This window comes from Crocodylus siamensis, chromosome 15 (assembly GCF_052110815.1).
Source record: "Crocodylus siamensis isolate JL-2025a chromosome 15, ASM5211081v1, whole genome shotgun sequence".
Lineage (NCBI taxonomy): Eukaryota > Metazoa > Chordata > Crocodylia > Crocodylidae > Crocodylus > Crocodylus siamensis.
This window is the reverse complement of record NC_143409.1, coordinates 12,636,903-12,651,091: the sequence shown is the minus strand read 5'-3', so window position 1 is coordinate 12,651,091 and position 14,189 is coordinate 12,636,903. Positions and strand designations below refer to the sequence as shown.

Below are 14,189 nucleotides of genomic sequence, written 5' to 3'. Positions count from 1 at the left end.
TGGAAGATGTTTTTGTAGACAAGATGGATGCTACAGCCTCAGATGAAGGATGACATTGAAGAAAGCTGGCTAGAAGGCCAGCCCTGGCCAATGGGAGCTTGTTGAGAGAATCAGCACAAGGCTTGCTGAGAGGTGCTTTGGGAGGGAGCAAGCCAGAAACCAGCATACTGTACACTGTTCTCAGACATTTCCCCAGACAAAGCCAAATTTTGTTTAAAGATCTATTCTAGCTACAGAAGAACCAGAACAGAAGTGCAAGACAGATCTCCACACCGTACTTGTGCCAAGGCTGTAGCTGAACTTCACATCTGGGGCCCATTGCTGATTCAATCCACGCTTTTCTGAGTTTCCCCCATGAAGAGGTGAGACTCAGGCGGGCACCCTCAATGAAGAGTTATTGTGAAAAACTTGAACAAATTTGATGAATTTCACTAAAACCTCTGGTGCGTTTTTAAAGGAGCAGGCCCCAGGAGATGATGTCATGTGAACATGTTATCAGGACAGTTACTGTTGCCACCCCACAGGAATTCAGACATAATATTTGCTTGTAGGGGACACTTAGTCACTCAGTCACTCTTCGGTCAGCAGGGTTATAGGCAGCCAGTCAGCTTACTAGTCGGCCCCAACACATTTAACTTATTAGGCAATATGGTCTGATGCGAGGGAGATAGTATCCTGATGTACATGCTTGTCTGCATTATTCAGCAGGAAGCTAAGAGTTCACAAATGCTCAAAAGCCAACACTGCCGTTAGCCAATAATGTACGTTCAGGAGAGCTAACCTTTAGCTCCCAATTCATCAACAGGTAACTCCATCTTTCACCACCGCTGAAGCGATTGCTTTCATGGAAACAAAGCAAAAAGAGGCTACTGTGTGGAAAGCCCAATTCAAAGCTGCCATTAAGAGTCCAAGCAAATTACCCCAACTCACACTAGCTCACACACTAGATACTGGAGAGAGGAAACTTTTTTCTTATCTCGCACATCAAGCCCTCTTTGAAACTGGCCAGGCTAGTTTTTATGTCTGTGTCAAAGGAGAGGCAAATGCTAAACAGCATAAACGGCCTGAAGTTCATTACCACTGAGGGGAGGGGTGTGGGAAAGATGGCTCTGCGCAAACTTTCTGCTTTTTGAATCCTGTGGATCAGTGGAGGCTCCCAGGTTTGCAGCACTTCTGAATGTCGAAATGTGACTTCTAAAGTTTGCCTTTTGTAAGCAGGGGTGTTATCCACACACTCATGGTCCCCTTGTATTTTACTAATCAAAGTACTGGCTAAAATACAGTTGTGCCGAATCACTTAATGAGACGACGGTTATAACACTGCTCGGTACCAAACATACAGGCACTGGAACTACAAGCTAATCCCCCAATAATGAGATTCTCTATGCATAAAATTTAGAAATTTGTTATAATTTTCTGGGTATGGAATCATATTGGAGGTTTGCCTTGAATTTGTTCCCCTCCCACTGCTACAGCAGGGAAAATAAATCTGGGGGCTTCAGGTCCCTTGCCTCTCCCTAAATTCTTCCCCCTGCAGCCTCTTCCCACAGCTCCTTACCGTCAGACCCTGCTATCCCTAAGCACGTGGAAGTGAGGGACACAGTTGAAAAAAATGACCTTGAAATACACATACCTGCAGTAATTTGCACATAGTACCCACAGACTTAGCTCACCCAGCATTTTGCATTTTTTAAAACCGATACAAGTTTTAGCATAGGCACACTATAAACACACTTTAAGTGGCCTTTCTGTACCTGCTTTATATACAGTATAAACTATACATGACATTAAAATCCAGAGCCAAGAGGCTCATGATTTACCACACAGTTCATTGGACTAGTCCCCAGCGAAGTCAAGCCATGGTGACACCACAGTTAAGCGCTGCTCAGTATGTGGGTATACTCCAGATATCCCCCCAACAAAGGTCTCGTGCTAATTAACCCTCCACTTGTGACTGGAACCACAGTGTGTTGAGTCCTGAGATCCTCCAAAAATGTATACGCAGATGAGGTGCAGGACAACCTGGTCAGGCTCCACCTCATAGAGGGCAGGGCCACACTAATCATGTGTGACAGGTCGGGGTCTGGGGGGGCGGGGGGGGGCACACAGCGATTCTGGGTGAACCGTTTGGGACCCCAGTGGGTTGTGTTTGCCAGGCATAAGGCTGGTGAAGAAACAGGAATAACTGGAACTGGGAAGGAAAGGTGCAGCTCAGCTGTCGGAGTGTAGAGGAAGTTGAAATATATGCAATGTAGTAGTTCACTAGGACTGGAAAGAGTCAGACCTCGGGGGGAGGGAGGGGAAGGTTGCGTTAAATGGGCACTGCCAGACGTCTTAGTCAGATGGGCTGTGGTAATCTGTCTTTGTGGTAGGCTCCCATTAGCATTACTGGCACCAGGGAAGGGCATCAAAACTTGCTTTGGCCTCTCCGAGTGCTAGCCTGGTACTGCAGTACCTCCGGGCCAGGTGCTCGTTCCATCTTGGGGGGAGCAACTGCCCATGTGGTTTTTTAAAGGCCACAAGAAAAAGTTCTCATCAGCATGTCTACCCAACATGGGTCCTGTGTTTTATAGTCAGGCGCAATGTTGGCTGCATTTAATGAACTTCATAGCTGATTTCCGTTACTGAGCACATGCGGCTTTTGGCAGCAGTTTAATGCTAGACAATTTATTGTATGAGGTTTCCTCATATACAGACGTAAGACGTGGCTTTCCTCCCCATGCTGATTGGGGTGTGGGGGGGGAAGAGATCTCATCTTGTATTTAAATAAATATGGTAATTACACACATCTTTTACTTCCATTTGCACACACATTTTAAGGGGATGATAAACAGGAAAGAGAAAAGGGCAGGGGAGAAGGGAAAACCCACGGAAGAAAGTCTGGGGTTTTCTTGGAAAGACAGATGCATCAGTTCCCTGGTGAACAGGCTGTCTGCAAACAATATGGTGCTTACCTGTAGATTTACGAGTCCGCTTAGACTCCAGCAGTGAAGGATCGGAACAAGGCTCTATTGGACACCAGTTTTCACGGTTTATCTGAAAGGCAAACAGAACACAAAATCAACAACATGTTGTTTAGCTCCAGTGTCTTGCCTTGCTAAAATATAAACAGTCTCCCATAATGTTATATGGCTTCCTTTTTGCCTACTGGGCCAGAAAAATCTCCGTACTGAGTCACAGTGGAGTAGGGGGTTTTTTGAAGTGGTTTCAGAAATGATCAAATGCTCTAGAATGTCTTCCCAAAAAGCAGTAATTTAAAAAGGAGTCCCTTGCTTGAGTGGAGAGCTCAGAACATGGGGGGATCCAGAGCTGAAGGCACATGCTTGAGATGCAGGAGAGCCATACTCAATTCCAGCTCTATTGCCTTCGTGTGACCGCCTGTCTCCTGGCACTTCTGTTAACCATCAACAGGAAAGACATGACACCAACTCCCTACCCTGCAGAGTGTTGTTAGGTAAATATATTAAGGCCAGTAAAATGCTCAGATGTTAAGGTGGCAAGAACATGCATGTACCCAAACACAGTGGGAACAAGAAGCACATTATCTTTTTGATTTCAGATGTAGGAAACAGCTGAAGTGATGGTTATTATGAAAAAAATGGATATAAAGCATTTCTTAATAAGAATCATCACCTATCTCTTTCAACATTACCCACACCCTACCACTCAGCCTTTGCATGACTACTAGCTCATCAGTGGTGATGGCTTCTTATCTGTTTTCAACTCTCCCCTCCTTTCTTCCACTGATACAGCTGCCAATTCCCTCCATTCATCACTCTCCCCTTCTGCCTGGACTCGTTTGTTCTACTTTTTGACCCTAAGGTCTACCCAGCCAACCCTAGTCCCTGGTTTATACCAATATTCAAGTTCTCTGGCTCTTGCTCACATGCTTTGGAACCTCTCTGGAAATCCTGGGCACATCCACACATTCAATTAATGTGTTTTAGGTAATGCACATTAAATTTAGTACTTCCATTGTGAAGTACTATAAAAATACGTATTAGCCTATTTTAATGCACATTAGCTAAAGAGCATGGGTGTTTTGTGACACTTTACTGCACATTAAAATAGGCTATTGTGCATTAAAGTGCATGTTTAGATGCACCCCTTGTGACCAGGCTGACTTACTTCTCTGCTCTATCACCCTCCTTTCACTTCTCCGATTTTCTTACCTAAACAACTTTACCTCTTCAGCCTAACTCAGCTTATTCCCCTTATCTCAGACTCCTTATCAACACCACTGACTGATTTGTCTAAACCCTCCCTGCAGCTTGCTTTCTCTCCCCTTTCCTCCTTCTAAATCAGATGCAAGAGGTCCATTATCTGCTCCTCTCCCCCAACCTCTCCCTCTTGCCTCAGTGAACCCATCCCAGCCCACTGCCTGATCTCTCTTGCAGTCACTTGCATCCCTTTTTGACTCCTCTTAACCTTCCCCTCTGGCCATTTCCTCTTGTAATTCAAATATGCTTCGGTTTTCCCCGTCTTAAAATAACTAAATAACTAAAACCCCATGTCCCTTCTTCCTTTTATTAAGTTCCCAAAACATGCTGCTTACAATCACTCCCTGAAGTTTCTTGCCCCCAGTCTGGCTTCTGTCCCCTCCCTTCTATTGAAGGTGCTCTGCCCAAAATCTTGACTGACCCCTTCTTTGCCATATCTCATAAATAACACTTAAGCCTGTTGGACCTGTTAGCCACTGACCCCTCTGCAATCTTCTTGAAATCTTGTTCTCCCTGGGCTCTCATAAAGCTGTTATCCTCCAGCCTTTCCAACTGTTCCTTTGGTACATCCTTTGGAGAATCCATCTCATCCATCATAAATGATAATCATTCAGGGGCAAGGATCACATTTTCGTTTGTATGCTGCTTAATACTAGGGGGTCTCGCCCCTATGACCAGGGCTTTTAAAAACTGATGATAATACACACCACTACTAAAGACAGACGTGTGGGATATATATAGGACAGGAGGTAGCAACAGTGGCCTATTATTAGCAACAGAACACTACCTAGGAAGTGATGCACAGCACATTAACTCAATTGTGCTGTAAAGTCTGTCAAAATTGCTCACAGCTCATTAACTAAATAACAGTTAGACACTGAAGAGTTTACTTTTCCATTCTTTTACTTTCCCATTTACTTCTGAAAGAACAAATGTAGGAGTGAGGTTGAGAGAAGGTGTCTAAGACAAAAGTGACACCTATCCATTCCTGGTCTGTGTGCATTTATTTCACACTTAGCAGCACAAAGACGACAGCTAAATGCAGCAACATTATTAATCTGTTCTGCTAAGCCGAGGTAAAGTCTCTTTGTAATGGATGCCTTGGATTTCATTGGCAAACCTAAAGGAATGAACAAGCAAACGCATGGCATCATGACTGCCAGATTGTCCAAGTGCATGAGGCTGAAGCAAGTTCCCTACAGCCACTTACTCTGTGCTTGAAAACAAAGTTCCCTCTACTGGTCCTTTATGTTGTATTACCCCTTCTCCCCCCCATGAAAATAATAAAGGATTATTGGAAAGTAGGGTTGGAAGGGACTTCCTGAGGTTCTCTAGTCCAGACGCCTGGTCATGGCAGGAACACCCCAGACTAAAACATCCCAGCCAAGCGTCTGCTCTTGAAAATTTCCTGGGATCGAGACTCCACGACGTCTCTAGGTAGCCTGTTCCAACATCCTCAGAGTTAGAAAGCTCCTCCTAATCTCCAAACTTAAACTTCCTCTGCTGCAGTTTAAGGCCATTGTTTTTAGGCCACAGAGAAACGTCTATCTCCCTTCATTTGAGCAGCGGTTTTACTTTCACTGACACCAATTTCACAAAAATGTAGCTCCGTAGTAAGTAATAAAATTACTCCTCATTTACACTAATCTTACTTGTGGGGAAATAATTCTTTGAAGTCTGATCCTAGAAAAAAAGTGATTAGGAGGTAGGGAACACAAGACATAAAAAAGGTGGTGTGTTGATAACCTCACCCCAGAGCTGTAATCAAGATAAACGGCATTGAGCTAGATCATCATCACTTCATTTTGCTCTCAAACAGAGCTGGCTGAATAACTTATTGTGAATGCTTTATAGATATTGCTGGTTTTTCAACAAATATTTGAATATTTTCCCATCAGCCAATCAGTCCTGCCCTCCCTAGTCTGAGGCTTTTACAAGCATTTAAAGTCCTCTATTCTAAGATTAAGTAATGAAAGAGCAACACTGAAAGGTGAAATTAATGTGGCGTCTTTTAATATTTTTTATTTAACGTTCCTTACAATAGTGCAAACTCTGTTCTTATGATATACCCACAACTGGTCATTTAGTAGTACGGATTCAGGGAGAATATTACTTATAAACTAAACAAGCAACCCCCAGCCACCCAGTAAATGAGTGCTCTCCAGGCCACAGAAAATTAAGACTGCAACATCTGGGAATAGTTTCTGGGTGCTCCCAGAAAATGGATGTTCCAGACTCTCAATACAGAGCTGATCCCATCTTAAATTTCTTTACCTGGAGCTCCCCTTTCTCCATCTTCAACTCCCTGCCCAAATGTTATGCCTTGAAGGGGCTGAAGAATGAAATGCAGGAAAGGCAAGTTTTTAAAGGTGGTGTTTTAAGACTACTCAAGGAATAGAGCTGCAAGGCTGGCATGTGCCTGAGGAAGTTATGGTGGATACCAAACATCATCTGTGACCAGCACCAATTGGCTACCCCATTCTCCTTCTTCCAAAGGGACACCAGCAATAGGAAGATACACTGAGTGCTACTGATGGCAGCCTGTTGGCTCTGGATTTCCAAGTGGAAATAGAGATTAAGGGGCAGCATTTCAGGAGCAGAAGAAAACCTGACCGTTCTCACAGGAAGTCTCTCACTTTGCAGACTTCAGGAGCAATGCCCCTGGGAAGGTTGCACTGAAAGGTTCAAAACTTTTAATCTACAATGAAGGCAAATGAATCCAGAAAAAGCATGCACAAGAACTGTCTTTCTAAAACCCCATGCACAGACCAGCCTGGAGGTACTGCAGCCGGCTAGCAACAGACCCAGACAGGCAAGGGACGGTGCAGGCCCCAGGCTGGCAGATTTCTCTTGCAAGGCACATATGCACAGATTTCCTGACTGTCAGAGCCAACTTTCTGCAGACATTTAATTTAAAACCCAAAGTAACTTAATACAAAAACCTCTTTGCAAAATAAAAGGAAGAGGAGACACAAGATAGTCTTCTAGCTAAAAGGGGCTGTTAAGTTGCATTTTGTATCATGTGGGAACAATTAGCGAACACCAGCTCCTATTTTCCTTAGCTAAACACAAAGCTCTTCCATTTTAAAAGATCCCCAAGGCTTTCCCTGCCTTTGCTTTTGCTTACCAATCTGAGCAAAGTTACTAACATCCTTACAGACCAGCCTGTACCCTGTAACACCTAGTATCGATTCCTGATTCTCAGAGACCTGTTTAAACAGTTGCATCAGACCCTCCCAGAACAGTCACTATTAACACTTGGTTCAGAGTCAAGAACAGACAGCCAAGGTCAACTGCCTTGCTGATTTACATCTATCCTTCTCATCCCGGACTGCGCCAGTGGGAGATCTGAATGCGGTTCCCAAGGCCACTGTTCCAAGACGGGAGTCATCCGGACTAACGTTACAACCAGCAGCTGCCACGACACATGCAGTGAAAAGTATGATCGTTGGGAAGTCGAATATACTGATGGCTAAGATAAACTACACTGCAGCACTGCAATGTACACCGGGACCGTTGGTGGTACACTGCGTACTCTGACAGCACAGCCAGTGCTCCTGCTTTACCACGCTTCTGATTCCCCAAAGGAGCTGCCCGGAAAGGATACCAACATTGGATGTCTGCAGCCCGTCTAACACTTTTAATGGAGAGAGGGGACCGGCTATTGGAAAATGTCTCAATTTTATAATGTTCTGAAAGTGTCTAATTTCCACTTCACACTTTTCACCGACATCAGGAAGCTTTCTGCTATTGAAAAAAAAAACCCTTGCAATTGTCAACTTTTCTGGCAAAGCTATAAATCAAACTGAAGCATCTCCGGAGGAAAGGGAACAAGAGGAGTTTAACTTTAATTTCCTCAAAAATCTCCAGAGATTTGATTTCCTTTTGTATTATTTGAACTTGATCTTATATTTTCAAGCAACGTTTCCATCTCTCTCTCCTTTTTTAAAACCCCTCATCATTGAAGCTATGCCATATAACTTGAGCAGGACACTATTGTCCAAAGGCACCATCTCACTAAAAGAAAAATATATGACCCATTTGTTTAAACTCTGTTTATATAATACCACCATACCATACTTGGTATTGCTCTGCACTAGCAAAGGGACTGAAACATCTAACGAGGAACAAACTTACAGCAGAAAAGTTACCGAAGTATCTTTCTTACTTTACTTCAAATATGTTTTTATCCAATGTGTTTAAATATTTAGAAACCTTGCAATGAGCTTTAACATAAATTAAAACCTTAGCCCTGCCTTTGCAGCATTCCCCAAAATACCTTTATCATTTGACTTGATGAATTGAAAGTATTTTAAGTAGTGTAAATATTTAAAATTTAGGATGGAGTAATGACAGGGGCCATTTGTAATCCCTGCATCAGAAAATAAAGTAAAGAGCTGACAAGGATTGATTCCCATCCCTCGCAAAAAATTAAGACACCGTCCTAGGTTTTCAAGATCCTCCACACGCAACAACAAAGACAGGCCTACAGGAAAGGGAAATCCAGAAACACAATGTCCACCTCTGTTCCTTAGAAATTGTTGCAGCTGGGGTGGGGGTCAACCAAGAGAATAAAACTGCACCTCAGAATTAAGTACCTTGGCCGCCAATGTAACAGCAACAGTACCAAATCCTTTTACTTTACAATTTTTGCCCAACTTTTTCAGTCGCTTCCCCTCTCCCCACGTATTCCTGACTGCAAAACCTGCAAAGCTAAAAGGACAAGAGTTTGACATCACCTCTGACGAGTACAACGACCATATCATCCACAAAAGGACTATGATCCCCAACCCACAAAGCCATGCTTCCATGCTTATTTTTATGCCTTGCAAGCCTGGGACTATTCATGACGCATGCAGTTCTACAAAGAAAGGACTATGAACAGCTGTAGTTTAAAGGGGCAACAGGGAAGAGACTCTTTTCCAGCTGCTGAATAAATTATTGCTTTGTGGTCTAAGAACACCAGGGAGTTCCCAGACTACAGCATTCCCTCTGGCAATTTCCTGAATGGGGAAGTTGATAAATGTCCCAAGGACGTTCTCTAACCTTTGCCACGGTGAGGTCCCTTCCCCATTAGCAGAACGCAAGTTCCTTCAGCAGTACTCTAACACGGGCTTAAAAAAGTAATTGGCAAATATTCTGGATGGGAACCATTTCACGACTTAAGCTGAGACAGGAACACAGCTCAAAAAAAAAAAAAAAAAAATCACACGAGCACACAAGCACACGAAGTACAAGCAAGACATCTGCCATGCGTCTATTTGCCTTTCTCTTTCCAGGTGACTGGAACAACATATAGGGAGTCTGAAAACATCCTGTACTACCACCAAACAAAACAGACTCAAAGCAAACTAAACCTGCGACTTATTAAATGTACTTTCTCTCTCTGAAAGGAGCCCAAAGAATACCCCCCCCCCAAGTTGATGTTAATTCAGTATTAAGGCACTCAATCAAACAAAGAAAAGTCAGGGGATTCCAAAAGCTAAAGGTTTCTTCCCACAAAGGAAAAGGCATACCTTGAACTTGATGGGAACGTTTATGGAACAAACAGAAACAGCTTAAATATTTTTACTTGGCCAAGAAACAGGAATAGGAAATCTACAAAGCAAGAACATGCAAATATATATTATACACACATAATGCATAGAGTAGTAGTAGTGGTGAGTGCACACATGTATGAGTTTGAAATGTCTCTCATCGTTAGCATGCATGTACGCACCACACGCACACAAATGCTAACAATGAGACCTTGCCTCTCAAGCATGCGTGTACACACACACACACGCAAAATGTATAGAGCAGGGGTGGGCAAAATACAGCTCGCGAGTCGGATGCGGCCCTCCAGGCCACTCTATCCAGCCCACAGGACCCCTAAAAAATTTAGAAAGTTAAATATTTATCTGCTCCCAGCTGCCTGTCACGCGGCCCTCAATGGCTTCCCAAAACTCAGTAAGCGGCCTTCTGCCCCAAATAAACTGCCTGTCCTTGACAGAGAGAGTGAGCCAAGGTCTCTCTCTTAGTTAGCATGTACGTGTACACCATACACAGTTACATTATATACAGTGTGTATACACACACATTTACTATACACTATTGCATTTTATTTTTTATATATATAAAAAAATTCAATAGTGTATGGTATATATATTGTGTGTATACACACACACACTCTACATATAATGTAACAGTGTATAGTATGCATGTGTGTGTGGTGTACACACGCATGCTAACTAAGAGAGAGACCTTGGCTTAAACCGACTTCAACAAGGAATTGGGAAAGGGAGGTTAAAGACACCTTTACGTTTTCCTCCAAACAGATCCCAAAGTATTTCAGCAGTGTTCGTGCTGCTCTAAGTTGTGCCGACTGCCTTGGTTCTGAAGGAACTAGGTATGTTACCACGTGACTACTTTATGTAAGCACCAATCACATGAAACATGGCATACGTCATCCTTTTCTTTGCTATCCCAGACGTGGATTAGTGCAATTTGGCGGGACCAGGGACTGAAAATGTAGTTCATGAACTGATGGTCTGATTCAGCCTCCACTGATAATCAATAGGAACCGTCATCTGGAACTTAGTTGCAGATGCATCTGGTCCTCCCTTTCTTTGCTTGTGAAGAAATAAACAAAGGGCAAATATTCAGTTATTTCAATGGCTTCTGCAGCATCCTGTGGACAGAACCTTGACCTGGAGCCAATAGGTTCACAAGTAGGAAGGTACAAAGATACCAAGAAGCGTGCAAAAGGGCAGTGAACAATTTTAAATTATTTTCTAATATGAATGCTGAGTCCTGTATTTTCAAACACTCATGTTTGTTATTTTAATATTTAGCAAAGCATAAGCTAGTCCTCAAGGCTATTTGTAAGGTGCAATCATTGCATGGAGTCCGGTTACTATACACAGAAAATCAGATTTGTTAGACACCCTATCATAACAGCGACAGTTACAGTACAAGAACCACATGGAAAACATTCCAATGCACAGATACTCTGAAAACCCCCAATTGGACTCCCACAGAGACTTAAGAGCTCTGGTAGGTAGGTGGAGATGCTATAACCACACTCACTGTGACACCCCCGACCCTTAAATCGAGGCGGAAAGGGGATGTAGAATCACTGAGCCAACTCTTGCTAGTGACAGAATCCTCTTGTACAGTTGCACCAGTTTTATGATTTCTCTGTGGTGCTGCAGGAGCCATTTCTGGGCAATCATTCCACACTATTTCAAATGGTGGCAATTTTTAAGATACTCCCACAAAAAAACCAAACCAAACCAAAACAAAACAAAACAAAAAAAGCTTTTCCATTTTTCAGGGGGAAATACCAAAAATCTCCTCCAAATCCAAAAGGCGGAGAGTCAACTTTTCCAAAATAGTTTCTGGCTCAATCCAAAGATCAAAAATTTCAGCCGCAAAAGTTAATCCTTTAGAAAGCGACAAGCATGGCAAATCAACCTACTGGTACTCAAAGTCTTGCAACCAATCAGCTATTAATGTACTGTAGATAAAAGGAGAACTTGGTTCACAGCTCGTCCCAAATGTCTTCCCCGCCTCATTGCTATAGAGACCACCAACATGAAAAGCAAAGCCAAGGACACATCTACCCACCTCTGCCAGAATTTGAATCAGAAGTCATTCTATGGGAACCAGATCATAGACCAGCTCAGAAACCACTTGCTTGCTGCTTTTTTTTTTTTTTTTTTTTTGTATTCACCTCGCCGTGATTTCACACAGAGCAAAGAACAAGCATGGTCCCATCATGCTGTTTTTTTCTCGTTTAACTCCATCAATATCTGATCTTTCTTTGGAGACATTTTACTACTGAAATAATGTGCCACCCAAACCAAACTAATGACTGCGCGTGTTTTCCTTCCTTCTAAAAATATTTTAATGCACAAAAGCATGTCCATGCCTAAAGCCCTGATTCAAGTTCCAGTGATGTCAAAAGACTATTTGCCACTAATTTAGACAAGTGATGGAGCTATCTTGGACTTTTGTAAGATGAATCTCATTTATTCATTGGATTGTATTACTTAAATCAGATTTACCCACAAGGAACTAAATAAAAGCTGAACTGTATTTTAGCTATAGCCATCACTACCACCATCCCATCTAAAAATCCTTTGCATTCATCCCTAGTCTTTATGTGCCACGAAGCAAAGTGTGCATGTACGCACATGTACATGGGCACCGAGTCATCTCTGGGAAAAGACATGGGTTTGAGAGCTGATTAGAAAAACACTGATGGGAACCAACAGGAAATCAGATTTTGTTTGACATTTTTAAGTTTTATTGAACAACAATTAAAGTTAAGGGAATTGATGACTTTAGAAATACTAGCTGGGTAATTACAGCAAATTCCAGGTTAGCCCAGGCAGCCAATATTTCTTCCAAAGACGATTGTGCTTTTTATGTAAGCAGCTGGAGCTGTCAGGGGGTACCAGCGCTCTTCCAAACTATCAGGCCACAGCTAACAGAGTTTATACAATATGTCTGCACAGTATTTTGTCTATGACTCAGGAGAGTGCCTAGAGATTGAATTCCAATGTCTTCTATTGTAATTGGCATCATTAAAGGTAGTATTAGAAAATGCTCCAATAAAATGCAATAAAGAGGAAGAAACAAAACAAAAAACCACCAGTTTTGTTCTTTATTTGTTTCCTTTTTCTCTGGTAGGGAAGGAAGAATGCACAAAGTAGAAGGAAAAACTGGCAACTCCATGTCAAAATGCACATGAGCTGGCAAATACTAGGTTGATTAAGGCAGGAAAGACAGATTAGGAAACTGATGAGAAAATAATTTATAGATTTCATAGACATTTGGGCTGGAAGAGATCTTGTAAGATCATCAGGTCCAGCCTCTTGCCCAAGAGGCAGAAAGACAGCTAGAGTCAAATGATCCTAGCAAGACAGCCATCCAAATGTTTCTTGAAAGTGTCCAGAGTAGGTGCTCGCACCACATCTGGGGGGAGTCTATTCCAGGCCTTGGTGGCTCGGACAGTAAAGAAGATTTTTCCTTATGTCCAGCCTAAAACGGTCTTGCAGTAGTTTGTGACCATTGGTCCTTGTCTTCCCTTGGGGCGCTTCGGTGAACAAGTGTTCCCCCAGATCCTGATGCCCACCCCGATGTACTTATAGGCTGCCACCAAGTCACTCCTGAGACTATGCTTCTCCAGGCTAGGCTCAGGGGTGACTTGGTGGTAACCTGTAAGTATTCATTGTATTCATTGTATTCTTTGTATTCGCTGTATTACTTAAATCAAAATAATCATGCACAAAGCTTCTATTTCATTTTCCCCTCTAAAACACAGAAAAGAGGATGCTAGGAGCTAGTAACTGTGACACTCAAAAATCAGACACAAAACTGTGCAGTACCCCACCATTCCTATTTCAAAAAAGGCAATTTTCCTCCCAGAGTTAAGATATCAAAGCCAAGCTATATTATGAAGCCACTTTGGCTGCCTCCTGCTTTCCATCCATCCTGCCAGGAAACTGTTTAAGCTCCCAAAAAGTGCCATTATGGTGATAGACAACATTCCCAGACTGCCACCTTGCCATTTGGTGGAGCACTTACTAATTTTAGACAAGGGAGGACAGCACTCAGACAATTAGCCAAGAGGCACTGCCAGCACTTGCTTCCACCCATCTGAAGGCAACAAACAAACAAACCAGCTAAACACCCCTGTCCATAGAAACAAATATGCAAAGGCTTTAAGCAAACTCCACAACCAGCAGCATTCAGCACAGACAAAGAGAAAAAAAAAAGTGGCTGCGTCTTTTCAGGACCAAATATAGAGTCGGCCGGGGAAGTGTGCACTTTTACACTTTTCCTTTTGTGAGGAAGATACAAATGTTCATTTAGCTGGAAAAAACCAAACAAACCACTTAACCAACATATCAGTGTGTGAAGTTTGCTGAAGAAGAGATCTGGTGATTTTAAACGCAGGGAGAGGGGGGCTGACTAGCGAGA

General features: G+C 42.8%; 1 protein-coding gene across 7 annotated transcripts in view; it reads right to left on the bottom strand.

Annotated features, from left to right (window-relative positions):
* Nucleotides 1-14,189, bottom strand: part of AKAP13 (A-kinase anchoring protein 13) — a 324,780-nt gene that overhangs the window by 86,076 nt on the left and 224,515 nt on the right. For all 7 annotated transcript variants that reach the window (XM_090029889.1, XM_090029887.1, XM_090029891.1 and 4 more), the window contains exon 11: nucleotides 2,955-3,036. In XM_090029889.1, coding sequence (XP_089886015.1) covers nucleotides 2,955-3,036 — 82 coding nt within the window. The remainder of the gene's footprint in view (nucleotides 1-2,954; nucleotides 3,037-14,189) is intronic.